Here is a 27291-nt window from a genome sequence, read left to right as displayed (position 1 = left end):
CTTGGCCCATATCCTGTGAATACCCCATAAGAATAATGGGGAAGTGAGTCCCCAGAGGAAGGAACAGTTGGCCTTGGTTTCCACATATTCCCTCCCAGGGGCAGGAGGCTGATTTTGGTGTACCACACCCTTGGCTGTGGAATGGGAGAACTAGTCTTCCCTATTCCCACCTCCACTGCTTCAATGAGCCTGTCATCCACTCCCCTGCTCATTGTTGCTCCTAGGCAGGACTGCCATGTGACATGCTGGGCCTTCCCTCCCAGAGCCATTCAGTGTGGCAGACAGATGAGGCTGCACCCCTATGTCCCTGCCTTCCTGGCAGGAGGATGTGGATTCTGGAAATGGGCCCTTGGATTTTCCGCTCACCCATCAGAGCATCATATCCATCACCAAATTGCTGCCTGCATCTCTGCATTTAGAATTTAACCAACTGCTATCTCTTTCTCCAGGATAAATAGCATGATGAGAATGAACACAGGGAGGCCATGATTCAACCAAGTAGAAAGGCAGCTTGCTTTATTCTTGAGATGCAGGTGGGGGCAGGGTGGGACAGCCTGCCTGCCTCCAATCTGGGGCTCTCCAAACCTGAGGGGCACCACTTGCAAACTCCAACACCTGGAAGTGGGTGAAGGCCAGATGTGCATCTCTCCTGATCAGCCCACCTGCCTGTCACTAGGTCCAGGCTTCTGGTTGCCACCAAGTCCTCTCCAGGCCAGACGGCCTGAGGTCTTCCACTTGTTGTTCATGGGGCTTGGTTTCAAAAATCCCCTTGATATCTAAGCACCCTCCTCAGACCATTCAGAAAGAGTGGCCCTGCTCCAGATGGCATCAGGCACAAATGCGGGCTCAAGTTAATTCTTCTTGGATGGACACTGCCCACTCAGTCCCTGCAGTCTCATTCTCCTCCAGTCACTGGGGAAGGATGCAGCCCCCAGGAGTGAGCCTCAAAAGCCATAGCAGAGGCTCCCCTTCCCCACCACAGAGTGGAGGCCACTGGGACAGCTGCTTCCCATTCCTCCCACCATTCCCTCCCCTCCCTTCCCACCCCAGCCCTCCCTCTCTTCCTCCCCCCACCTCCTTCCCAACCAACACTGGGTGGGGTTCCACCTTGGTCAGGCTGCCTCAAGGAGCTGCCAGCGCCCAGAGCAGGTCCACAAAACAGAAAAACAACTATTGGCAAGCACAGAAAGGGAGAAAAACCACAAAAATCAGGGTTGCCTCTGTCTACAAATAACTGCAGCTCCCAGGGGTCGAGAGAGGCTGCGCTCAGCGGCGAAGCTGGACATTCTCTTGTGCTTAGGACAGTCTACCTCACTTCTCTTTGCACCAACTTCCCTGTCTCCAAATATACATGTCAAGAGTACTGCATATATGTCATGCACACAAAGGGGTGCCCATTACAGGTATGCTCCCAATGCCAGCTGTTGACATGGTCTTTTGGGGAGAGGGAAGTAGGTGATAGAAAAGAAGTGTCCCTTCTCCTTGGGGCTTCTCTGTCAACAAAGTCTTGTGCACACACAAAGACAGGAGTATGTACGTGCACAGTGTGCACACGCACACAGACACACACTAGATTCTAAGGGAGGGTGAGGGCCAGGCCTGGGAGGCTCCCTGGGCCTGGGCTGGGCTCCTGCCCGGGCGGTTCAGACAGTGGTGACGGAGAGCAGAGGGTTGTAGATTCGCTTGCCGTCAGCTGAGCGTGCGCCATGGGCCAGCATCTCCTGGATAGTGATCCAGTTATCCAGGATCTTCTTGTTCCGCTTCTTCATGGTTTTGCGATGGCTCAGGGCGATGATGTTGAGCTCGGGCTTGCTATCGCCATTCTGCTGCTCCCTCAAGCACTCCAGCCGGCTCTGCATCATGAACTCGCGCCGCTTCCTCTGCTCCCGTGCACGGATCAGGTGCTGCTTCCGCTCCTCCTTGCTCCAGTAGCGGCCCATCTTCATCTCACTCACTGCGTCGTCATCAGTAGTCATGCCGCTGCGCTCCTCCCGAATCTTCAGGGCCCGGGCCTTCAGCAGCCGATCTCGCACAGGCCGCTTGGCCACGTAGCGTGTCCCGTCGCTGCGAACCTTCACCTTCCACTCCATGCGGGGTGCTTCAGCGGCCGCAGCCACCACCCCACCCACCCGAGGGCCCCCAGCCAAACTCAAGGGGCTGTGGCCCAGCTCCTCCAGGCCACGGGTCGGGGCCAGCTGCACACAGCTATGGTAGTGCTCGCTCTCCTGGCCTTGGCTACGGTGGCGCCTAGAGAGGTAAGGACTGCCTTCAGGGCCCACACGCTCCAGGGTCACCCCCGTCTTGGGGCTGCGTCTGACTCGTTCCTCTGCATGCTGTCTCCGGCCCACCTCAGGATCCCGGGAGAGGGATCGGAACTTGGCGGGGCTCCCAGGCAGAGGAGCAGCCTTGGAGGGGATGGCGACAGGGGGACCAGGCGGGGTCCGGTTCAAGTTGGAGTTGCCAGCAGTGGCCCGCTTCAGAGGGCTCTCAGGAAGGGGCTCCACGAGCAGTGGGGTGCTGCGGCAGCTCTCCCCGGTGTTGTAGGCGCTGGTGCTATCCTTGTCAGACTTCTCTGGCAGCTCAGAGATGTCAGACAGCTCATGCTTCTTGGGCTCACTGGCCGCCAGGTCATAGAGACTCTCCTCCTCCAGCAGCCAGGCCTTCATGCAGCGCTCGCGCAGTTGTTGCATCTTCTGCGCCCGCAGGATGTTGCGACACTTGAACTCCAGGTGGCGAAGCTCCTCCTCCAGCATGGCCATCTCGTGGCCCAGGCTTTCATTGCGGTTGACATCCAGAGCACTGTTGCTACCAGAGGCCCGGGAGAAGACAATGCCCAGCTGGTTGCCATTCTCCAGGTGGCACTTGATCTCCAGTAACTCCCGGTAGCGCTCATACTCTTCATCTGTGAGGCCAGGCACATCGCCACCTCCAAGCCCTGCCCCCTCTGCCAGCAGTGAGTCCATGCTGAAGTGGAAGTCCCGGCTCTGCAGAGAATCCCCTTGCAGGCCAAACTTGCGCAGGCTCCCAGGGGTGTTGGTGGTACTGGGGGGCTCATCCCCCAGCAGGTCATGCTCAGAACTCTCTTCATTACGGGTACTCTCATCAGTCCGGCCCACCCCACTGTCCAGCTCCTGGCTGTTGCTCAGGCCTGGGCCCCCATCAGGAGCCCCCTTCTCCTCTTCATTCCCAGGCTAGAGTAAAAAAGACAAGCACACTCAGGGCCCCAAAGGCCTGAAGGGGCTTCAGGGTTGTTTCTTCTCCTGGCCCAGGCTAGAAGACCCTGCACACTCCCAGTCCCTTCCCCCTTCTCTCCCTCTTGCTCTCCCCAGTAATAGCTCTTCCTTACCTGTTGGGCAGGGGGTGACTTAAGCTTCCGAGCACGCAGGTCCCCCTCATTCTCAGAGCCAAAATCATCCAGGAAGTCATCCCGGTCACTGTCCTTCCACCGCTTTGCTAGCTGCAGAGACAGGCTCGAGCTAGTCCCATTGCTTCAAGGTTCTCCCCAGATGCCCATCAGGTCCCTTCTAGGTCAAATAACCCAAGAAATGGCGTAGTCTCAGCCTATTCAGCTATTAGAGGCTGGAAGGGGAAACAAGATCTGGGACAGCTCTATCCACCCACCCTCCAGCTCCAGACTGTTAAATGTCTGTGCACTTGTCACAGATCAGCAGCTTCCAAGGAAGCCAGCCCAATGTTGAGAGTCCCAGGTCACCTGAATATGGGTACACACACCTGGCTCTCAGGCCGAGCAACCAGCAGGGAGATGTTGGTGTTCTCCTCCTGGCTCAGTATAGCCACTGCCTCTTCTCTGTTCTGGACATCCATGCCGTTTATCTGGCAGGCCAGGGGACAATCAACAAGGATGCTAAGGCTGGCTTTGGGGCTAAGACACGTACTTGAGTTCTGGGAGGGTATAAATAAGCAGAAGGTGCCAGGGAGAGAATGGTCTGGCCCATGCAAGAGGACATGTGTGTTCCAAGGACAAGACAGTGAGAATGTAGGGAAAGGAGGCTGGGGAGCTGTCTGCAGATGCCATGGCATTTGGAAGGGAGGTTGAGCAGAGGAGAGGAGGCACAGCCCAGGTTTTGAACACAGTAGGCTGCCTGGCCTCAGTCTTGGCTCTCAGTGAGAGCTGGGTATGGGCTAAAGAAAGGGAGCAGGGCCATCACTGGGTGCAGCAGGGCCTCCGGTCAGACCTGGAAGCCTGCAAATGCTCACCTGGATGATGCGGTCTCCCTCACGGATCCGGCCATCTTTGGCTGCAATGCTGTTGGGATTTACCTGCAGGACACGTGCATCTTGGGGACTCAGTGCCTAAAGTGCCCTTTTCAGTGAGAAGGGGCAGCCTCACCTTGGAGGTCCCCAAAGCAAAGTGAAGCTCCAATTTCAGCTCAGAGCAGCAGCTTCCAAGCTCCAGGCAGCAGAGGCAGAGGCAGAGGCAGTGGGCCCCAAGTTAGTCACTTCCCCAGCCTGGGAGAGCATACACTGACCAGAAGCTCCCTAGCTTCTGCCCAGTACTCCCACACCCTTGCCTGTGCCCCAGCACTCTGTGCTCCTTTTCATGGAAGCCTGTTATTTTATTTACCAAGAGCTGGGCAAAGCAAAGCAGCTGGTTACTCTCAGAATGAAAAAAAAAATCCACTCTGAGGCTCCATGGCCAGTGGAAACTTTTCCATCCAGAAGACTAGCTTTATTATGATACTGCTAACAGAGGGTAGCTGAGGAGCCATGTTCCCTCTGGTGGACACACAGAAACTTGGCAAAGGGAGGGAGGGAGGTGGTCCTCTGTCAAGTCCTAGGGAGTTGGCCCCACAATGTGGGAGAACAAAGCCTGGGCACCGGTCTCCTGCAGAGGACTGCTTCACTGGCCCAGTGAAGCTATCAACTGCCTTGTCCTCACCACCCAGCAGCATACTGAGATGCCCAGGGAACAGTGTTTGAGCCCTGGGTGGGATGTGTGGAGAGGCCACAGGGATCATGTGGCATCAGAGCCCTCCCTATGCCAGAACTTCCTTGGCACCCGCCTCCATACCTCTCCAACGTAGATGCCCAGGTCTTCCTCGTCATCCGTGCGGTAGCACACCATCAAGCCCAGCTTGTCCCGGTGGCTGCTTTTGTACAGCTCCACCTCCTGCCATAAGGGTACGGGAGGAAGCAAAAGTAGAAAGACCCAGACAGTGTGAGCAAGGAAGCCTGCAGCCAGTGACAGCCTCAGCCCAGACTGTCTCCCCCAGCACCCCTGGCCTTCCCCTCCAGTCACCTAAACCGAGCGTCCAGCCCCTGGCTTTGAGGGCTTCCTTCTCTTACCATCCCAAATGGTGCACATATTCAGTGGTCTCCCTACCAGGAAATGCCCAAGACAGACAGGATGCACAGGACGCACGGGACACACACATGCGTGGAACATGGACTCACCAACACAGACGTAATGCACTACTACCTCACCCGGGCCCTCCCTGACTCAGCCAGATGCGCACCAGGAAGGACACACCAGGGAGGGCTCAGTGGGAAGAGCCAGGAGGCCCAGCCGCCTGGGGGCAGCAGGAGCCAGGTCTGAGCAGGGCTGCAGCCAGCCATCCTGTGCCGCCTCCTGAGGCTGGCTGCGGGCCCTGGCCCGGCTCACCTCATACTCCAGCTCGTCCATACGGTCTGGCTCCTGTGGGCCGCCCTCCATGAACTCCGCAGGGTCATAATACTCATGGCTGATGGGGGGGCTGCCCAGGAGAAGGTGGGGGTCAGGCAGGCCATCTGTTCCTCTGGCACCCTAACCCCAGCTCCTAGCTGGCCAGCAGGGAGCCCTGTGCTGGGTACACTCTCCATGGCAGGTAGCCCAACAGCTTCCTCCAGAACCCCTCCTTATAACTGTATGCATCCATGGAAACATCAGAATGCTTCTCAACTGTGAGTGAGCAGGGATCAATGCTGAGGACCCAGGCATGCCTAGCTCTCCCTGCCTTTTCTCCCAGAACAGGGACAAACTTCTCCAAAGCTCCAGGTGCCCCATTTGTCTCCCAGTACTGGCCACACTCATGCAGCACCCCCAGGAGTTAGCCAGGAGGCCTGCAGAGCAGATGGGCATCCCCTCTGCCACTAAGGGCTGCCCTCCTTGCCCCAAAGCTAAGGTTGGCTGCTCATAGCCCTATGGCCTACCTCTCTGCAGAGGAGGGATCCCAGGACCACCTCCCTGCAGCCTGGGCCAAGATTAGCAGAATGAGTCAGCGCTCACATGGTCATGGGCCACCAGGCCTGGATGAAAGGCCCTTCTTCTGAGCGGGCCAAAGAAAGAAGCCGAAGAGATGGAGGAAATTCAGAGCAGGTAGAAGGATGGGACAGACAAGGGATGCAGGAAGATTCAAGGAGTGATGCTGTGAAGAGCAGAGACAATGGGGCGGCAGAGGAGGAGAGGGGATGGAGGAGCAGCGAGGTCCAGGCAGGTCAGCCCCCTTCACCAGCTGCTGCTGAGCCCAAAGCTAGAGGCCTGGAGGTTTCTGAGCCCTCAGGTGCCATAGTCGGCTCTGGAAGCCAAGGAGCCTGCTTCCTGCCTGAGAGGCAGGCGGAGGTGGGGGTCTCCCTGCCACTGTCAGAGCTGCATCAATGACGCCTTTGGACATCATGGGGACAGTTGCCCCAGGTGGTATGTCCTCTCTGGAGGCAGGGCCCAGGGCCCTCCTAAGGGCAACTCACAGCTCAGAGAGGACGTACGGCTCCAGGATGCCCATAGGTGGGGTGGGCGGGCGCAGCTTGCCCAGCGCCATGATATGTTCGAAGGTGATGTCGGTCTGAGTGCCACTGTCCACCAGTTGAAGGTCGTGGCAGGAGCTGTCCCCCCGCAGGCGGGGGCTGCGTCTCAGCACCTGGATCACCAGGGGCTCCTTGGAGGCTCTCAGGGCCTCCAGGGTTTGCTCCTGAGACAGCTTGGAGAGCTCCTTCCCGTTTACCTGCAGCAGAGACACGTCTCCATGAGAACCCTCGAGGGCTGGCTCCTCCCCTCTAGGGGTGAAGACCAGCAGGACCCTGAGCACCCCAATATGCTCAACTGAGGAATGCGCTCTGCATGCATGGTCCTGGTTACCCTTGATGCCCTCATTCTCAGGCAAACCCCACTCCTCAACCTCTACCCCACGAGTGATGTCTGGGGATTTCTGGGCCATGCTGAGAGCCAGAGTGACCTAGAGTCTGTGCACTAGTTCTGTAGACTGTCCTCACCCCAGAATCTCCTTCAGTCTCTCCTTGATAAGGAGCCATCCACAACTCTCCTGTCCTCCCACCCACTAGGACGGGACCTACTTTTCCTTCAGGCAACACTGAAGCCAGAACTAGCACCTAGAAGACCCCCAGAGAGCTCCTTAACAACAGAAGCACTGCACCAGCCAACCCTAATGAACAGCTACACTGTTCACCTCAGCCATCAAGGCAGGAGGACAACCCTGGCAATAGGTGGGATTTATCAACAGATGCCTACTTGCTAAGGCTGGGCGGGGTCTGCTGGGAGAGGAGTTGGAAGATGTTAGAACTTGATCTATGTCCTCATGGTGGTGACTGACTTGCTGACTAGAAAAGTCTTTGAAACTAGAAGTCTCCTGGAATAGCAAGGTGGCCTAAGAGAGCTGCCAAGAAAGTGGTCCTGACAAAGTCACCACCAGGTTTTTAGGCACCTGCTACATGCCAGGTTCTGGGCAGGGTCCTTGATGTGATCCCCCCCACCTAGTCTTGACCCCTAAGTGTTACTGCCTCCATTCTGCAGATAGGAAACTGAGGCTCAGCCAGGTGAAGGGACTTGTATGAACGTCAGTAGCCAGAATGAGGTATAGGGGAGGATGGGGCCATGCCAGGCCAAGGCCTGGGGCCCAAGACAGAAGTAGAACCGGGAACAGCTTAGTAGGAAGAACAGGGCAATCTGGGGTAGAAGGTGGTGCACTGGGAAGCAGAGCCAGAAAGGGAGAAAAGCCATTAGGAGGGCAGGCATCCCAGCTGAACAGAGAGTGAGGAGTGCCTGCAAAGCACCATGGGCAGAAGGCTGGCCACAGCCCAGCCAGCTTCTGCAGAACCCTGCGTACTGGGTCCTGAGGTGGTATGCTGCAACTTTTATATGCAAGAACCCTTCTATCCTTTCTCAAAGAGATGCCTACCCAGAGTGCACACCCATGCTAGTAGCTGCAACATCACAGCCCTAGCCTGGAAGGTAGCCTGTCTAGTGGAAGCCCAGGTATCCCAGGGACTCCTCCTAGCCTCAGTGATGGCTCCTGACTTCTGAGCCAATGTAACCCAAACAATTATCTTTCTGCTATTTCATTATGTCCTTGTAGATAATTTGTTTTCTAGGTCTCCCTTCTCCCCCCAATATTCATGTTCTGAAAAGTGTTCAATCCTCAGTACCACATAAAAGTAAATTTAAAATATAAAGATATTTTAAAAATAAGAAAACCATAATGAAGAAAACCAAAGTTGCCCATCATCTCAGGAATGTAAATGCTGTGGCCCTGTGGACATACTTCTTTCTAGTCTTTTCTTTATGTCTACCATTAGATAGGTGCAGGTTCTCAAAGCTCCTACACACCAGCCCTACTGGCTTGGTCCGTACTTTACATCACTAGGATTATTATTATTATTATTATTTTTAGTTTTGCTATAAAGTATTTAGCAAAGTTGGGCACTGTGGTCTACACCTATAATTCCATTGATTAGAGAGGCTTAGGCAGGAAGATTATAAATTGGAGGAAAGCCTCAGCAAATTAGCAAGACTGTCTCAAAATAAAAAATGAAAAGGGCTGGGGATGTAGCTTAGTGGTTAAGTGCCCCTGGGTTCAATCCCCAAAACCAAAGAGAAAGAAAAAAGAAGAGTTGTATTACTGAATTGAAGACTGTGAAGGAAAGAAACAGAGCTTTCCAGCCAAGAAGGTATTTGTTGGGAAAGTGTCAGAAAGTCAGGTGGGACAGAACATGATGTTCCTGCGGGAAGACCTACAGTAGACAGGCAGGCTGGAGAAGGGGCTACGTGCAGGACAGTGAGCCTTTGACAGGGATGTAGGAATGACCTTGAAGCCCTCCAGCAGTGGCTGGTGCCAGTTGTTAAAGAGAGCCATTAGCAACATTTCGACTGTAGAAATGTACCACTAAATGAATGGTATTAAAAACAAAGGCACTAAAGACTGAGAACTCCTGGCTTTCTAATTTCTAATTACTTGACTGCTCTTACTGTCATCTCTGCTCTCTGCATTATTTCCATCCAGTGTGTCTGGAAGTGAATGTTAAATGATGGCATGTGTACGGCTGCACACCTCTTACTCCTGCTAAGTGACATCATGGTGATGGCTTGAAATTGGCTACAATGGAGCATTTACACCATGGAAATCGGCCAGTGGCCTAACTGGGTACTTTATTTTTGTTTTGGAACATTTGCTAGCTTACCACTGCCCTTGAGTGAAAGCAAACATGGTGGCAGAAGGGCTCAAAGCTGTTCTCAGGGTTTTCGCGGGGGAGGCTTCTCCCTGAAATTCCCAGGGCAGGGCAACAAACATACTGTGGGATGCTCAGGTGACACAGAACCGCAGGAATGTGGTTTCTCCCTGGAATCATTACCCAGCAGCAGTGTTGCTATGGAAACTGGACCCAGGCACTGGGAACAGCATGTAGGGCGGGCTGGAGGGGGCTGAGCACATACAGTCTCAGCACCTCAGATCAGGCGCCATCAGAGAGAATTGCTTGTGACAGCCCAACAGGCTTTTCTTAGCCCAGGTGGGCTCTAAGCATAGGCAGATCTGGGGTGGCAGCCTGAAGCCTCCTCTCTCTCTTCCTCCTCAGGTTATGGTGGGCCTCAAGAGCTAATGAGGGTGGGTAGGGCGGAGACAAGCTGTAACAGTGAAGAGATAAACCCCCCTGGGGAAGAGAAGGGCTACCAACCAGATGGGACTATGCACCACACCAACCAAGGACACATGGGTCCAGTAGCAGTGAGGGCCACAGTGTGTTCCTTCACTTGCTGATGGTAGCAGGTATTGTTATCCTGTATGGATCCAACTGTTGTGAGGCCATGCTCTGAAATGTTCCTGCTCTTCAGACTGCCTGCTGGACCACTCTGGTCTCTAAAAGGTGTCCAAGGCCATGAGTGGAGCTCAGAGGTAGAGTGTCCAGCAGTAAAAAAGAAAAAGGTGTCCAGACCCAGGCCTGCTTACCGCAGACATTCCTGCCACCCCACAGGCTAATGTCCAAGCATTCTGGACACCACCCCTGCTGCTATCTGGGCAGGACCCGCCTAGCAATTTCGAATGGATCAAAGACTTTCATGGACAAGGCCAAGACATCTGTCTTGGAGACAGTGAATAGTGTTAGGCTAGATATGAAAAGAAACTCCAAGGATGAAAATAAACAATAATGGAGGAGTTGTTAAGACTTTGGGACAAGAAGAGACACCTGAAACACAGGCTCGGAGCATAGAATTGATGACAGATTATGGAGAATTCATCAGAGTTCCTACAAAACATTAATAAAACACAACTTGATAGGAACCTTGGCCAAGGACGCCAACAGGCATTCAGTGAAAGGCATCCCAAATCAGTCATGCTCTACAGTGCTGCAGTGAGATGGGATACGCCTTTCAGGATCCTTGGGTACTAGCCACATGGCTAAAACAATGTGTGTTCCGCTGTCACAGCAAATGATGCAGCAGCCCAAAGGCTGCTCAATAGTACAGTGGTAAAACATGCCAGCAAAGTTGTACATGCAGTTTAGAGAAACCACATGCACTATTAAGGTAATAGCATAAAGAGAAGAAAATCTGAATTGGGAGTAACCATGTGGCATCCCCCTAGGAGAGGAGGGAGGAACAGCAGGGATAGTGTAACAAAGGGCTTCAGGTCCACCTTGAACACCTTCTTCAAAGAACAGTGAGGAGGCCAGCAGGGTCCAAAACAAGTCTGGAGGTCAATGCTTGCAGAAGCAAGTCCAGGAGGCCTCAGGACACCCATACTGGAGTTGTCTTCTCTGTCAGGAGGGGTCTCACAGATGAGCCACATGAAGACACAGAATCTCAGGCTACCAGAGGCCAACTGGGGAAGCCCCCTCCTCACTGTAGTGAGGGCTGTGGACAAGTGGGAGGAGGATATCCCCATGGGTTGTGGAGCTCTGGGACTAAGAATAGGTGGTAGGACTGTGAGTGGGGGTGGGGAGTGAGGTCTAGGTATAAATGGGCCATGTGACAGTGTGAGTCTGTACAGCAGTGAGGGTGGCTATTCTCCTTCCAGGATGTCACCTCTTCCCCTAGCTTCCAGGCTAAGACCATCAACAGCCTGTGTCATTTTCCTATCTTCTCCGTCCATGCTGTGCCTGGTGCCCAGTGTACCTCACCATGGGTACCTTCTGTCCCTCTGGAAGTGGCCTACAGGGCCAAATCCAAATCAATTCATGCCACACTAGGCTTTTTTTTTTTTTTTTTTTTGGCACCAGCGATTGAACCCAGGGGCATACAATCGCTGAGCCATATCCCCAGCCCATTTTATTTTGAGACAGGGCCTCACTAAGTTGCTGAGGCTAGCCTTTAACTTGCCATCCTCTTGCCTCAGCCTCCTAGACAACTGGGTTTACAGGTATATGCCACCACAACTGGCTTTTTTTGGCATAGCCAGAGGTTTATTTAAATAGATACACATTCAAGGGAGAGTGGGGGCAATCTCAAAAGAGAGGCACCTTTGGGGTAAAAGCAAGGAATAGGTATTCAAGACCGAATGTGAGCCCTCTCTAGAGGGATAGACAGCCCACACTACTCTTCCTGACCTGTGAGTATCCAAACTAAGTCAAAGTAAACATCCAAGGGCTTGGTATGGGCATGGAGAGCACCAGGCCTCCTATGACAAAGTCCCAAGGAGTCCTTGTCACAAGACCAAGGTTCCCTGAGGGCAATAGCCTGGCTATTTTCATATGCAGAAAGAATCACATAGCTTTCCCTGGGGCACATCTACTGTGGAGAGAGTGGCTCATGTCTATAAACTCTAAGGATCCCCTTCATCAAGTGCAAAACTACCTCCTTTGGAACAACACAGAAGGAATCCACTTTTTTCTATCACAGAGAGAGTGGGACTTGCTGATCAAGGATATTGTCAATAAAAAAAAAAAACTATTAAAGAAATGTTTCCGGGGCTGGAGATGTGGCTCAAGCGGTAGTGTGCTCGCGTGGCATGCGTGCGGCCCGGGTTCAATCCTTAGCACCACATACAAAGATGTTGTGTCCGCCAAGAACTAAAATATATATATATATATATATATATATATATATATATATATATATAGAAAAGAAATGTTTCCAAAGACTCATGGATGGGGCTGGGGTTCTCAGCGGTAGAGCGCTTACACTTGCCTAGCATGTGTGAGGCACTGGGTTCCATTCCTAGGGCTGCAAATAACAATAATAATAACAAGCCAGGTACAGTGATGCACCCCTTATAACCCAGTGACTTGAGAGGCTGAGGTAGAAGGAGGATCCCAAGTTTAAGAATAGCCTGGGGGGGTACTGAAGTTGTGGCTCAGCGGTAGAGCACTCGCCTAGCACGTGAAAGGTGCTGGGTTTGATCCTCACCACCACATAAAAATAAAAACAATAAACAAAATTTAAAAAATAAAGGTATTGTGTCCACCTACAACTAAAAAAAATAATATTTTAAAAAATCAAAAAGGAAAAGCCTGGGCAACTTAGTGAGACCATCTTAAAATTAAAAGGGGGGGCTTGTGGTGGAGCTCTATGGGAGAGTAGCACCCGTGCTATCAGTCTCCAGTATTGAAAAATAATAATACTCAAAACACCACACTAAGGACATAGAGGAGCACAAAGATCAAGTCCCTGGCAATTACCATGCAGAGACAGTGAGGCCACCTGTTAGCATACCGCCATCCTGCCTGGGAACTTTATGTCTCCCCTGGGTGATTGATTCTTCAGCATCCAGGTCTGTTTCCTTCCTGGTTTGCTGCCCAGATGGGTCCAGTTCAGTTCAGAGTCCTTGGTTATCACCTTGGAAACTGCCCTGAACAGGTACTTGATCCTCAGCAGAGATCCTCTGCAGGAATCAGGGCCCAAATGATATTCATACTCTGCTTAGGGACAGACAGCTGCCTCCTGTTTGCACTCTGGGAGCCCTTATTGCCCTGGGTCTTCTGCAAGCTCAGTCTCCACAGGTCAACAGAAGTGGTCACCTACAGATACTACGGCACTTAGTGTTCTTCAGCCCAGCCCATCACCCTTTCTCAGCACACTATCAGTCAGAATCTTACACCAGAAACTAAAATCTTACCCCAGAAAGTCAACTTTCTGGAGAGTAATCCGTCAGTAACTATAAAGGCCCTCAAACATGCTCATCAAGCCTGACAACTTGGAGAGACGCTGTCTCAAAATAAAAAAATAAAACAAGATGGGTATGTAGCTTACTGGTAGAATGCCCCAGGGTTCAATTCCTAGTACCAAAAGAAAAAAAAAGTCCCATTGTATGGACAGATCTCTCTGTTTATGCACTCATCAGATGATAGGACATTTGGGTTGTTTCCATCTGCTGCTCTGAACATTCTTGTATGAGGTTTCGTAGCTCAGTGGGAGCGCACTTGTCTAGCATCTAAGAGGACATGGGTTCATTCCCAGCACTGTGTGTGCAAGTGCACATGTGTATAGACAGAAGCTGGGAGCAGATATATTAAATCAATGTGTAAGGGGAATAAAAACGTTGGAGATTTTTTCTATTTTCCAAATATTATATAAACATGGCCACATTATTTTTGAAAATATGTAAGCCAGGCACTGTGGCAGATGCCTATAATCTCAGGGGCTGGGGAGACTGAGGCAAGAGGATGGCAAGTTCAAAAACTTGCCAGCCTCAGCAACTTAGCGAGACCCTGTTTCAAAAGAAAAAAAATTAAAAGGGTTACAGATGTGGCTCAGTGGTTAGGTGTCCCTGGGTTCAATCCCCAGTACCAAAAAGAAAAAAGAAAGGAAAATATAAATGTTTACAAACTAAAAAAAAAAAAAAAGCATCCAGGAAAATTCTATTCTCATGATAACAATGATAATATTAAGCAAAGAGCTGTCTTAGGTCCATGTGATCCCAATTTGGGGAATAGGTATGGGAGGTAGGTGGGGGATAGAGGCCCCAAGGGCTGTAGGTGTAGAAAAGGAAAACAAAAAAGTTCTCACTCTATCCCAGAAGAGGCATCAAGCCCCATGCCTTCCCCAGAGAAGGCTGGGAAGCTCATTCTTTCTGGAAGGCTGGAGGAGGGCCTGAACACGGAGCAGGTCTGAGCCACTCCTGCCCCCCTCTACTCATCACCCCCACTGTCCCTGTAAGATTTGCAGAAAGGGTACTGTGGGTAGCCCCTGGCTTCCCTCAGCCCATTGTGGGGCATAAGGGGACAGGAGGCCCCCAGGGGCGGAGGGGTGGGGCCCTAGGCCCCTATAGCTGGAGTTGGGTACCTGCTAGGAATCCCATGCTCTGAGAGTACAATCCATATCCTCAGGGAGTCAAGGACAAGTGATTTCTGGACAAAACCTGTCCCCACTCCACCCCTAATAGGAAAAGAATTGAAAGCAGCTAAAGGAAGGAGACAGATGCTTCTGGCTGGGGGCAGGGAACTTGGGGGGGGGGATGGAGGTGGCAGGACATGGTCAAAGTCAGTTTGTCTTTTAAAAGCAGAGTGTTGCCAGGCACAGTGGTGTACCCCTGTAATCCCAGGGCCTCAGGAGGCTGAGACAGGAAGATCACGAGTTCAAAGCCAGCCTCAGCAACAGTGAGGCATGAAGCAACTGAGTGAGACCCTTCTCTAAATAAAATACAAAATAGGGCTGGGGATGTGGCTCAGTGGTCAAGTGCCTCTGAGTTCAATCTCTGGTATCAAAAAAAGCAGACTGTTGCTAGCTAGGGGCAAGGGACAGAGAGGACTAGAAAATGACTCCAAACAAGCACAGGAAAAAATGCTCCCATTATTCATCATTGAGGAAATGCAAATCCAAACCCAAATGAGACCACTTTACACCCACTAGCATGGTTAGATGAACAAAAGGAAAACAACAAGCACTGAGGGGATGTGGAGACACTGGAGCCCGCACACATTGCTGGTGGGAGGGTAAAATGGTGCCACCCGCTGTGGAATATGGTCTGGCAGTTCCTTAAAAGGTTAAACAGAGTGTATATGAGATCCAGCAATCCTTGAAGAACTGAAAACAGGCATTCACATGAAAATTGTACACAAATGTTCAAAGCAGCAATATTCACAATAGCCAAGGCTTGTGAGCAACACAAATGTCCACCAACAGATGAATGCATAAACACAATGTGGTCCATACATACAGTGGAATACCAGCCAGCCACTAGAGGGGATGAAGTTCTGATGCAAGCTACAAATGGTGGACCTTGCAAACCATCTATGCAAGTGAAAGAAGGTGGACACAAAGGGCCATATACTGTATGATCCCACTTAAATGAAATGTTCAGTACAAGCAAGTCCACAGGGACAGAAAGCAGGATGAGGGTTTCCAGGGGTTGGAGAAGGGGGAGCAGGCAGTGACTGCTTAATGGGTCTGGGTTCCCTTTTCTAGTGATGAATGTGTCCTGGAAGGAGACAGTAGTGGTTGTACAACATTGTGAATGTATGAAATGTCACCAATAAAATTCATTATGCATGTTTTACCACAATAAAATAAAGTAAAATAAACTTTTTGGATGTGGTGGTACATGCCTATCATGCCAGCAGCTCCAGAGGCTGAGGCAAGACAATTGCAAATTGCCTGGCCACTTGAGAGAGATCCAGGGCTAGGGATGGGATGTAGCTCAGCAACAGAGGCCCCTGGGTTCCATCCCCGGTACCAGCAAAATGACAAAAAAAAAAAAAAAATCCTGCTGCCCAGGTCCACAGGTACCAGGGGTGTTGTTACAGGACAGAAGAAGTTTGAGAAAGGGAAAACATCAGAATTGGGTCAGAAGTTTCTGTCTTAATTGGGAAATGGGCATATTTTATTCATTGCAAATTTTTATGTCCAGGTTAAAGTTCTCAAGACCCGTAGACATGTGCAGTGCTCCAGTCCACCTACCTAAGCCACTAATCCAGTATCCTGTGTCCACTGTTGTGAAATTCAACTAGGATTTTTTTCAGTATGGGGAATCAAACCCAGGGGCCCTCTACTACTGAGCTATGTTCATAGCCTTATTTTGTATTATTTATTTATTGTTTGTTATTATTTATTTATTTCTTGGCAGGGTCTCATTAAGTTGCTGCAGCTGGCCTGGAACTTGCACCTCTCCTGTCTCAGCCTCCTTGAGTTGGTGGGATTATAGGCAGCGCCATTGCTCCCTGCTAAGAATTGTTCTTGACTTGAAATCATGAGATTACCCAGAGAAGGTGTGTTGGCAAAAGCAGAGGTTCGTGGAGGATCCTGGGGCCCCCTGAGGATGGGAAGACCACAGCCTGAAGTCAGTAAGAAAGAGAGTCTGCATGGGGTGTGGTGGTGCAAGATGTTGGAGAATGGACCTCTGGATGTGTTGGGGGTGTTGCCTGGGATGGGGAATGAAAGCAGGTGGGAAAGACCTGGAGGGGCTCAGCCTTTCGGAGCTTTTGGACGCTTGTGCATAGAATGGAGTGGGGACAGCTCAGAGATATGGTGTCCAAATGCTGATGGGATCAGTAGAGAGGGGAAAAAATCCCTAAAGTCAAAGACAGCCAGGGAAAAGTGTAGGCACCAAGACTTTGAGAAGGTGAAGAGAACATGGGGGCAGGTAAGAGACCATCTGGGTCAGGAGAGATGAGGGCTAGATGGGCCCTGGCTGCAGATGGGTGCGGCGGAGTCACGACTGTCTGAGGATCAGGGGCTCTGTGGGGCACACCCCCAATGGGGTGCGGCACCACTACGCTGTGAGAAACGGAAGGCGGGACCCCAGGCGCGCTGGCCCCGCCTCCTGGGCCCTGAGCCGCAAACAAAGAGCGCGCGGCGGCAGCAGCAGCGATGGCGCTAAAGCAGCGGTAGCCCGGAAAGGCTACCACATTGGTCCCCCCCCCCCCCCCCCCCCCCGTACTGTCTGGTTAGACAGGTGGCGGAAGAGTGCCATCCTACCTGACCCCAGCACCACCCCAGCCCCGTTGCTGGGTTCCATTCCAGGGCCAGCTCCAGGGACCGTCCTGCGGTCCTGGATACACTGAGTGCTGTAGGGCAGGATTGGTCCTGAGCCTCTGGAACATAAGAGGAGAGGAGAGGCCAAGAAAAAATAAGAGTCCTGCTCTGAGGTACCTGCAGCGCATGTGATTCCCTGTGTGGCCTGAAGAACCGTCTCTTTCATTCTCATTGGTAACAGGATAACATGTGAAGCTACATCATTTCTAGGGGGCCTCCTAGTGCCACAGTTCCACTCTCCTTACCCCACTCTGCAGATTAGGAGACTGAGGCTGGAGAATAAAGAAACCGAATCTACACTCTGCAGCGGGTGGGGAGCCATGAACTCCAATAGAGCTGCTGGCTCTCAGCTCTGCGCAGGGAGTGTCGTGGAAGCAGCTGTGACTCTAGGCTTCCTGAGCCCAGACAGCTGTTATGGGAATCTCCAAATCGGCCAAACATCAGAAGGAAAAGTCCAGGCAAGAGCAGCCTGTGCAAACGGCAACCTCTGGCACTCGCTTTCAGTGGCGCCCAGTAGAAGTCCCCATTCATGTTTTCCCATCTCTGCATTTTGAAAACTGTCAACCCACAGAAATGTTAGAACATCTGCATGCAGATGTCTCCAGAGTGCACATTCTCGCAGGCCCTTTCTAGGGCTTTCTACTCACACATTTGCAGAAGCATTTGAAATTAAGACGCCATTCCTCCCCCTCTCCATGAGGCACAGCACCATTATCATGCTAATTAGCAGATACAGCCACTTCAAAATCTCTCCAAGTATACCACTAACACCTTATAACTTTTCTATTGATCCAGGACCCAATCAAGGAGCATACATATTCCATTTGGTCAGGTCTGTTCTCCCCACCTCACATCTAATGGTTTTACCTTCAGCAATGATACTTGTCTGAATGAATCATTCCATTGGTGGCTGCAAAATGCCTTCATTTCTAAGAATTTTAGCAGGAACACAGCTGTACACTCCACCCACATCTGACAGCCCAGAGAAAGGTGTAGCTGCTCCCCCTCCCCAATCACGAATTACAGCTGCCTGGACAAGCCACATCATCACCCTCCTCCCTATCCATCTCTGTTCTCACCCTTTCTGCCTAGGACCAGAGGAGAGAGAAGGATGGTGGGGCTATACCTGCAAGGCCTGTTTAGTTATTTGGGATAGGGTACCCAAAAGAGCTCCTGTGTGTTGCTAGGAGTGTGGGTGGTAGGAAAAGAGGGACAGTTAGTTGCACATGGTACAGAAGAATGAGTCATGTCCCTTGAAGCCCCACTTAGGCAATGTCCTCTGGAAGTCCTGAATTCCTGATTCAAAAGGTCTCTTGTGAGGCCTTGCCCCTTATTTGTTAAAAATTCACTTTTCTGGGCTAGGGATATAGCTCAGTTGGTAGAGTGCTTGTCTCCCATGCACAAGGTTCTGGGTTCAATCCCCAGCACTACACACACAAAAATTCACTTTCCCAGTGATATTGATATAATTTGGGATTCCACTCATTTACCCAAAGTTCCTATCCCAGGTCTGGGATCAGCAGCCATCAACATGCACCTCACTCCACTTGAGACCTTATGAGATACGTGGACTCCAGCCCCTGCCCCCCACCCCCACACCAGCTGAATCAGAATGTGTCTCAGGGTAGAGGGTGGAACCTGGTCCTGAGAGCACCCTGGAGGAGCCTAGGTACATGCGTACTTGCACACCCACAGCAGCTCAGAAACCAGTCAGGTGCTCCCAAGCATCTCTCCTCCCTCTCTGCTTCCCAAAGTGCTGAGTGTATGGTGGTGGCCCAGGGGTCAGCTGAGATCCCCCTTCCCTGGAATCAGCTGGCTCTTTATACTCCACAGTCTTGCCTCAGTAGCATAGAGGAAGGAAGAATGTCCCACGAGGTACGCGTCTACAAGGCCAACCAAGCCGGAAGCTATCATTGAGATCAATCTTTGGTGGCAGAGTGCTTGCCCAGCATGTGCAAGGACTTGGGTCCAATCCTCAGCACCTGGAGGCAAGGCAGGGGCACCTCAGGTGTTCTAGACATGTGGCTCAGTCACTGACAATACCACCTCAAACTAACCTGAGCGGCCTGTGTGACAATAATCAGAATGATATCATCTACAAAGTACTAAGGAACAGACAGTGCACCAGGAAAGGGAAGACATCTTGGCAAGCCTCAGAGCTGGAGACTTCTCATCCTATCCTCCTGTACTGCAAGGAGGATAGCGCCTCACAGTCACACTTGTCTCTTTCCCAACTTGTACATTACACTTCACAACTTGGAAGCTTTTTCCTGTATTACTTCTCCCTTTTCTTTCATATTGGACAACCTCTCAGAATAATATTGGATATTCTTCTGTCACTGGACAATTAACTGTGACACGTTTATACATAATTCCCAATCCTTAATGGCCAACTGCATGTGCTGGTGCCAGCAACTCTACCCTCTACTCATTGGGATCCAGGGGGACCCAGATCAGAGTAGTAGGTGTTGCCAGGCAAATGCCATCCACTTCCCTCCTCACAACCACCCCAAGCAAATGCTCCCTTCATGCTCATTTAACAGGGGAGGAAACTGGGGCACCAAGCCAGTGGGCCATTCATTGGCTTGCTTCTGATCCCACAGCTCAGCCAGGGGCAGAGCCACAGTTTGGCCCTAGGGTGTCTCCTCCATTCCTATCACCACACTGCACTGAAGTAGAAGGAAAGTGAGAACAAAGACCACCTAGGCCACCCTCAGGCCCTAGTGCTGAGCTGAGCTCATACACCAGTCTCCTTTGGGGGTATGCACGCGTGAACATGCAGTTCATGGTTTTAACACTTCAATGCAGTGTAAGTATCCTATTTTGCACATATTTGGAGTGCAAAATTGGAAGTGTTTCATGTATGTTTGTCTATACACCTGTGAAACCACCACCACCAAGACAGTGGTCATTGCCATCACTCCCAAAGGTGTCCATATGCCTTCTATCTGTCCCGAAACCACTGATGTGCTTCTTGTCACCACAGAATTTTATTTCAATGAATAAGACAGTCCTCAGAACTCCAAAGTAAGGAAAGGGGCATTTTTAAATCTTGAGTCATTGGTACAAAGCAGGGTGACCCTGTCCAGAAGATGGCCGTCAAAATTCACTGATCCTTCTCCATTCCCCTCCTCAGTGACTACACTTCCTCAGGGAAGGATACAGCAGTGCACAGAAAAATCCAAATATCTGTGCTGGGAGTGGGGGCAATGTGTCCCCTGTCAGATCCCCAGTACCAGGGATGGTGGCTGCCAGAGCAAGAGCTCAGCAAGTAGGCGCTGAAGAAAAACAATGCTTGTCTTGAGGTGGAAAGAGGGGAGAAGACAGGTGGCCTGGTTCAGCCCACCCGAGGCTCTGTTGGTCAGTTACCATGAGGAATGAGTGCAATGTGCTGCAGAATGGTTCCACTCATCAGGATTTATTTCATGAGTATCTTCACATGCCTGAAGTCGTGGAGTCAGGGGGTTACCAAGTTTATGAAGACTGAACTGACAGGGACAACAAAGAGGCAGAGAGACAAGGTCAGCAGAGTGTGGGACATGATTAGATTCACAACAAGACAGGTTGTCAGATCCACTGAGGGAGAGGAAAGACAGGGTGGCAAGCAGTGGCACAGGAAAGGCTCTGGGAAGGGCTTTATTGCTTGGTGCCTGGTGTACCCCATTTTCCACCTTTCCACCCTGGGCAACCCAACAACTTCCTCTTCCTAAATCAACATGCACTCATCCTCCTTTTCAGAAGTGGTTCTGCCTCCATTGAGTAAATGTGCTAAGATAATGACTGGAGTAACAGAAACGGCCTTTAAGTTCTGAAACAAAACATTATGGCCGGCAACAGTCTTATTGGAACAAACCTATGCAATCATCTCAATAGACAGAGGAAAAGCATCTGACAAAATCAAACAGCATTCACAATAAAAACACTTAACAGGGAACAGGAGGAAACTTCCTCAGCCTGAAAAAAAGGGCATTTATGAAAAACCCACAGCTGCCAGTCACAGTGGCACATACCTATCATCTCAGTGACTTGGAACACTGAGGCAAGGGGATCCCAAGAATGAGGCCAGCCTCACGAACTTGACAAGAATATGTCTCAAAATCAAAGATAAAGAATAAAAAGGACTGGGGTGTAGTTCAGGGATACAGCCCCCTGGGTTCAATTTCCAGGGACATTTTTCCCCTTTTAGATCAGGAAAAAGCAAGGATACCTGTCTGTTCTGGCCACTTCTCTTCAACACTATACTGGAGGTTCTTGCCAGAACAACAACAACAACAAAAGACTGGGAACACAGTTCAGTGAATTCAATGTAGCCTCTGAGTTCAATTCCTAGTACCAAGAAAAAAAAAGAAAGAAAATGCTCCCAGATGGGAAAGGAAAAACTAAAAACTATTTCTATTTGCCAAGGATGTGATTCTAATATATAGAAAATTCTACGAAAAACAACAAAAACTATTATGATTAATAAATGAGTTAAGATTGCAGAATACAGGATCAGTGTACAAAAATCAACTGTAGGACCAGGCCATGGTGGCATATGCCTGTAATCCCAAAGACTTGGGAGACTGGGACAGGAGGATCACAAGTTCAAGGCCAGCCTCAACAACTTAGGGAAATACTGTCTCAAAAGTTAAAAAAAAAAAAAAATAGAAAGGACTGGGGATGTAGCTTAGTCATACAGCATCTCTGGATTCAATTCCCAGCAACAAGGGGGAAAAATAAACTGTAGGGGCTATGTATGTACCATAGTGGTAGAGCATTTGTCCAGCATGAACAAGGTCCTGAGTTCTATTCCCAGCACCAAAAAAAGAATAGAATAACTTGAATAAATTTAACATAGGAAGTACAAGGCACCATTGAAAGAAATTAAAGACCCAAATAAATAGACACCCCATGTTCATATGAGCAACACCTTCCAAATTGATTGCATTCAATATAACCTCCACCAAAATCTCAGGCTTATTTTCAGAAATTGACAAAATTATTCCAAAATTCACATGAAAACTCAAGGAACCCACCATAATCAATCTTAAAAAAGAAGTATAAAGTTAAACTACTCACACTTCCTAATTTCAAAACTTCCCACAAGCCTCCACTAACCAGAGTAATGTGGCAATGATATAAGGACAGATCTTTCTCCAAAGCAATAATCACAAGAAAAGATGTTCCACATTATTTTGCCAACCAAAAATGTAAATCAAAGCCACAATTCGAGCTGGGGATGTAGCTCAGGGAGAGCACTCAAGGGGCAGATCCTGAGTTCTATCCCCAGCACAATAAAAACCAGACTGCAAAACAAAAAATCCACAATGAGATGCCGCTTCACACACAGTAGGATAGCTACAAGAGACAACCAGAAAATCACAAGGGCTGGCAAGCACGGGAGAAATCAGAACCCTCGTGCACTGCTGATAGTAATGGAAAATGGTATAGCCACTGTGGAAAACAGTGACAAAGAATTACCATAAGATCCAGCAATTCCATTTTTAGGTATATAAAAGAATTGAGGGCTGGGGATGTGGCTCAAGCGGTAACGTGCTCGCTGGCATGCACAGGGCGTTGGGTTCGATCCTTAGCACCATATAAAAATAAAATAAAGATGTTGTGTCCACTGAAAACTAAAAAATAAATATTAAAAAAAGAATTGAAAGCAAGGATACAGATACTTGTGCACCAACAATCACAGGAGAATTATTCAAAATAGCTGAAAGTCACCAGCTATGGTGGTATACTTCCTATATTCCCAGTGACTTGAGAGGCTGAGGAAGGAGGATAACAAGTCTGAGGACAGCAACAGCAACTTAGTGAGATCTTGTCTCAAAATAAAAAATAAAAAAGGGGGGCTGGAGTTGTGGCTCAGTGGTAGAGTGCTTGCCTAACGTAGCATGTATGAAGCACTGAGTTTGATCTTCAGCACCACACAAAAATAAATAAATAAAACAAAGGTATTGTGTCCATCTACAACTAAAAAAAATTTAAAAATAAATGTCTGGGGTTGTAGCTCAGTGGCAGAGCATTTGCCTAGCATGTGAGAAGCACTAGGTTTAATCCTCAGCATAAATAAATAAATAAATAAAGGTATTGTATCTATCTATAACCAAAAAAATATTTTTAATTATAAATAAATAAATACAAAGGACTGGGGATATAGCTCTGTGGTAAAACACCCCTGGATTCAATCCCCAGGACCAAAAGCAAAAAACATCCAAAAGGTTTAAACAACCCAAATACTGATCAGTTGATAAAGAGGTAAATATTATTATGCTGCATACTCTACAATGAAATATTTGGCAATAAAAAGAAATTTAGCACTGCTCTGTGATATAACATGTACCAGCTTTGAACACATTATAAATGAAAGTAGCCAGACACAAAAAGTGTGTGTGTGTGTGTATGTATATATGTGTGTGTGTGTGTATGGTTTTTTTTTCTGGCGGGGGGGGGGTACCAGGGATTGAATCCAGGTGCACTAGACCACTGAGCCACATCCCCAGCCCTATTTTGTATTTTATTTAGAGACAGGGTCTCACTGAGTTGCTTAGCACCTCGTGGTTGCTGAGGCTGGCTTTGAACTTGTGATCTTCCTGTCTCAGTCTCCCAAATCGCTGGGATTACAGGCATGTGCCACCGCACCTGGCCAAAAGGTCATATATTATGTGGTTTCATTTATATAAAATGCCCAGAATAGTCAAATCCACAGGAAGAGAAAGAGATGAATAGTTGCCAGGGGCTGGGAGGTTTGGGGAAGAAATGGGACAGTGACTGCTAATGGGTACAACATTTCTTTATAAGGTGATAAAAATGTTCTAGAATTAAGCCAGGGTTGTGGCACATGCCTGTCTATAATCCCAGCAGCTCGGGAAGCTAAGGCAGGAGGATTGCAAGTTCAAAGCCAGCCTCAGCAATTTAGCAAGGTGCTAAGCAATTCAGTGAGACCCTGTCTCTAAATAAAATACAAAAATAGGGCTGGGGATGTGGCTCAGTGGTTGAGTGCCCCTGAGTTTAATCCCCTGTACCACCCCCCCCCCAAAAAAGTTCTGGAATTAGATAGCAGTGACAGTTTCACAGCTATGTGAATGTACTAAAACACACTGAATTACACATTTCTAAAGGATGCATTTGTGGTATGTGAATTGTATATCAATAAAGTTGCAATTTTTTTTTTTGCAGTGCTGGGGATGCCACTGAGCTACATCCCAGGCCAAAGCTGTAAATTTTGGGGGAGAGGGGGGAGGGGGTACTGAACCCAAGGGTGCTTTATCACTGAGCTACATCCCCAGCCCTTTCTATTTTTTATTTTGAGACAGGCAGGATCTCACTAAGTTGCTTAGGGTCTTGCTAAATTGATGAGGCTGGTCTTGAACTTGTGATCCTCCTATCTCAGCCTCCTGAATTGCTGGGATTATAGGCATGTGCCATCACACTCCCAGCTCCTACAGTTGCTTTTTGTACACTGATCCTGTATTCTGAAACCTTGCTGAACTCATTAGTTTTAATATTTTTAGTGGATTTCTTAGAATTTTCTGTATATTAGGATCATATCATTGGTGAATTGATTACTTTTTCCTTTATATTTTAAAAAATTATAAATAAATAAATAAAAGGAGTGGGAATGTAGCCCTGTGGTAAAACACTCCTGGATTCAATCCTCAGGACCAAAAACAAAAAACATCCAAAAGGTGAAAGCAACCCAAATGCCCATCAATTGATAAATATTGTGCTGCCTGGGGTTACATGAGACCAGTCTTACATCAAATGCTTCACCAAAATTTCTCCAAAAAAGTCAAGACAGATGGGCTAAAATGGCTTGCCATTTAACGGAGGGATTCCAGAAAACGAAGCAATAAGGAGAGAATCCCAAGTCCCCATCAACCGACCAGCCAGGCCCACCTCCCATCTGGAGTCCGGGAATACAAGATTCTGCAGAATGTCCTCTTGGTCCCAATCTGGGTCATTGCAGACCCCTATCCCACCGGGGAAATGGCAATGGCCTGGCAAGGGTTCCAAACTGGAAACAAGAGAAGAGTAACAGCAGAGGGGGGAGTGTAGCAGAGGGAAGAAGGTGGAAAGCAGCAATTGGGAGAAGCAAGGGCCCCATGCACGTTCCACGGAAGAGCCAAGGAGAGGGGACCAGAAGCTCCACCAGGCTGGGGCAAAGCTTGCAAGCCACCCCTACTTCCACCCTCCCCCGCCTCCTATTCTTGGAGGCCAAAGGAACTAAGTAAGCTCCCAACACAAATGCTGAGCTCCCTGCAGCCACCTCCATACATTGATCCGTTCCAAATCTCCCCCTACGCTCCCACCAGGATTCTGCCCATGTCTACTGGGGTTCCCCCTTATTCGTCTAGGAACCTCCTGGTTCTCTCTAGTCAAACCGTCTCCTGCATGCACTAGCTCCCCAGTGTGACAAATAAACCCACAAGTTCAGGTCAGAGCTACTAAATGCATACCTGTCTGCGCTTGCATCTGTTCCTGGTTCCCGACTCCCTATGACCTTGACCTCCCTGAACTTAGCCCTAGAGAGTCTCTGTCCACACCATCAGGGATACATTTCTCTAAACACCCGGCGGGGTGCACACAGAAAGTACACAAACGCGGGGCCTGGGAACCTCCGCGCACACACAGACGGGGCACAGGCACACACTCACGTAGTCACGCCACGCACAGGCAAAGAAGCCCCACTCGGGGCTGCGGGGCTGTGTGAGCACGCGGCCGGGTGTTTCCAGCTCCGCGCAGCTCACCACCAGGTTCATAGCCTGCATGGCTCAGGAGGCCAGAGCCGGGGCCGACGTGCTGAGCGTCGGCCAGGCACAGCCAACCTGGAGGCGCCCACTCACCCGAGAAGCCCAAGGCCCAGGAGCCCACAATTCTGACAGGGCCAAACCCAGGAATAGCTCAGGAGTGGCCTTCCAGACACCAGGCCGGACAGCGACGGGCGTGGGCGCCTTAGGGCTTCTGCGTCCCTGGCCCGTCGGGACCGAATTCGGCAGCCCCAGGCACGGTAGGCGCCCGGCCTCTACCTTGGCTCTGGGTCCAGCTGGGAGAGCTTGTGCCAGGAATCCAGCCCGTTGCTATGCAACCTCCATCCCGCGCCGGCCAAGCCGTGCCTCCCGGCTACAAGTCCCGGGACGAAAGCGTACCCTACCCCGGGCAAACCCAACTTCTCATCTCGGGCTGATCTGGACGCAGGGCTCGTGTTCCAATCTTCTTCAGGCACCCAAGTCTTGCGCCTCACACCCCCACCCCCATCCAGCTCCCCCATCCGTGGCTGGTTCCCACGGAGCGCCAACACCCAGCAACCCCAGAATCTGAGGGTGAGGTTGGCTCCCTACCTTTTCCTCTTCGATGCCTACTGCCCTCCCACGCCCGCCTCCCCGACTCCACCTGTCCTTCCCTACGGGGTCTGTTCAATCGCTTGGCGGGGCTTTGCCCCTCACCCCTGAGGCCCAGCCGCCCTACCTGAAGCATCACTTTGTACTGCTCCTCCGGTTTCTGAACCACGCACATATTACATCCCATGGTGCTGGCAGGCGAGGGAAGGAAGAGAGCGGGAACGGGAACACACCTTTCACTGGCCCATGCGCGGGACCTCTGGTCCCGGGCCGGGGCCGGGGTCCATATCCTAGCGCGGGGGGCGGGCCACCTAGCGGGGGAGGGGGGCACGCCCCCAAGGAGGGGGCAGCTCCACGCCCCTCTGCTTAACTCTTCGCTGCCAGAGGCTAGGCGCCGGCATGCTCCTTCGCACCCGGCCAGGAAAAAAAGGGCAGCGGGGGATGGGCGGGCGCGCCGGGCGTTGCCTGGCTACGGCCCCCCAGGAGGCGCGGGGGCGCGCCGGGCCGCCGGGGGCCGTTAGGGGCCGTGGGCCGAGTGCCTCCCCGCCCGCGGGGCCCGCCACTGCCGCTGCCGCTGCCGCCTCCGGCTCCTGCCCATGGCCGACGGCCCGGGGAGCCGGCCTTCGCGCTCGGCGCCGCGGCCCGGCCCGCCGACAGGGGGGCGGCGGCACGAGGTGACCCCCGCCCGCGGCCAGGCCCGCGCCCCCGCTCCTGCCTCGCCCTGCCGCGCTCTCCGCGCTCCCAGAGCCCTCTCTCTGGCCCGCAACCGGCCGGCTGACTCTGGCTCCCGCCTGGGACGACGGGCACGCGCGCGCGCCCGCAGCAGCAGCG

General features: G+C 50.8%; 1 protein-coding gene across 4 annotated transcripts; it reads right to left on the bottom strand.

Annotated features, from left to right (window-relative positions):
- Nucleotides 1-489: 489 nt before the first annotated feature.
- Pdzd4 (PDZ domain containing 4) lies at nucleotides 490-27291 on the bottom strand. 4 transcript variants are annotated; one of them, XM_005340611.5, is made up of 8 exons: nucleotides 26588-27291; nucleotides 6685-6938; nucleotides 5624-5714; nucleotides 5033-5131; nucleotides 4219-4281; nucleotides 3733-3834; nucleotides 3347-3457; nucleotides 490-3191 (listed from the first exon to the last, which is right to left on the bottom strand). In XM_005340611.5, exons 1-8 carry the CDS (start codon nucleotides 26645-26647, stop codon nucleotides 1644-1646), a joined length of 2328 nt encoding a protein of 775 aa, XP_005340668.1. In that variant the 5' UTR covers nucleotides 26648-27291; the 3' UTR covers nucleotides 490-1643. The 4 variants fall into 4 exon arrangements, with proteins under 4 accessions (XP_005340668.1, XP_040142936.1, XP_077890192.1 ...); XM_040287002.2 differs by having other exon boundaries at nucleotides 6703-6938; XM_078034066.1 differs by lacking the exon at nucleotides 26588-27291 and adding an exon at nucleotides 6151-6365 and having other exon boundaries at nucleotides 6685-6782.

Source organism: Ictidomys tridecemlineatus, chromosome X, assembly GCF_052094955.1.
Source record: "Ictidomys tridecemlineatus isolate mIctTri1 chromosome X, mIctTri1.hap1, whole genome shotgun sequence".
Classification (NCBI taxonomy): Eukaryota; Metazoa; Chordata; class Mammalia; order Rodentia; family Sciuridae; genus Ictidomys; species Ictidomys tridecemlineatus.
This window is presented reverse-complemented; position numbering and strand designations above follow the sequence as displayed.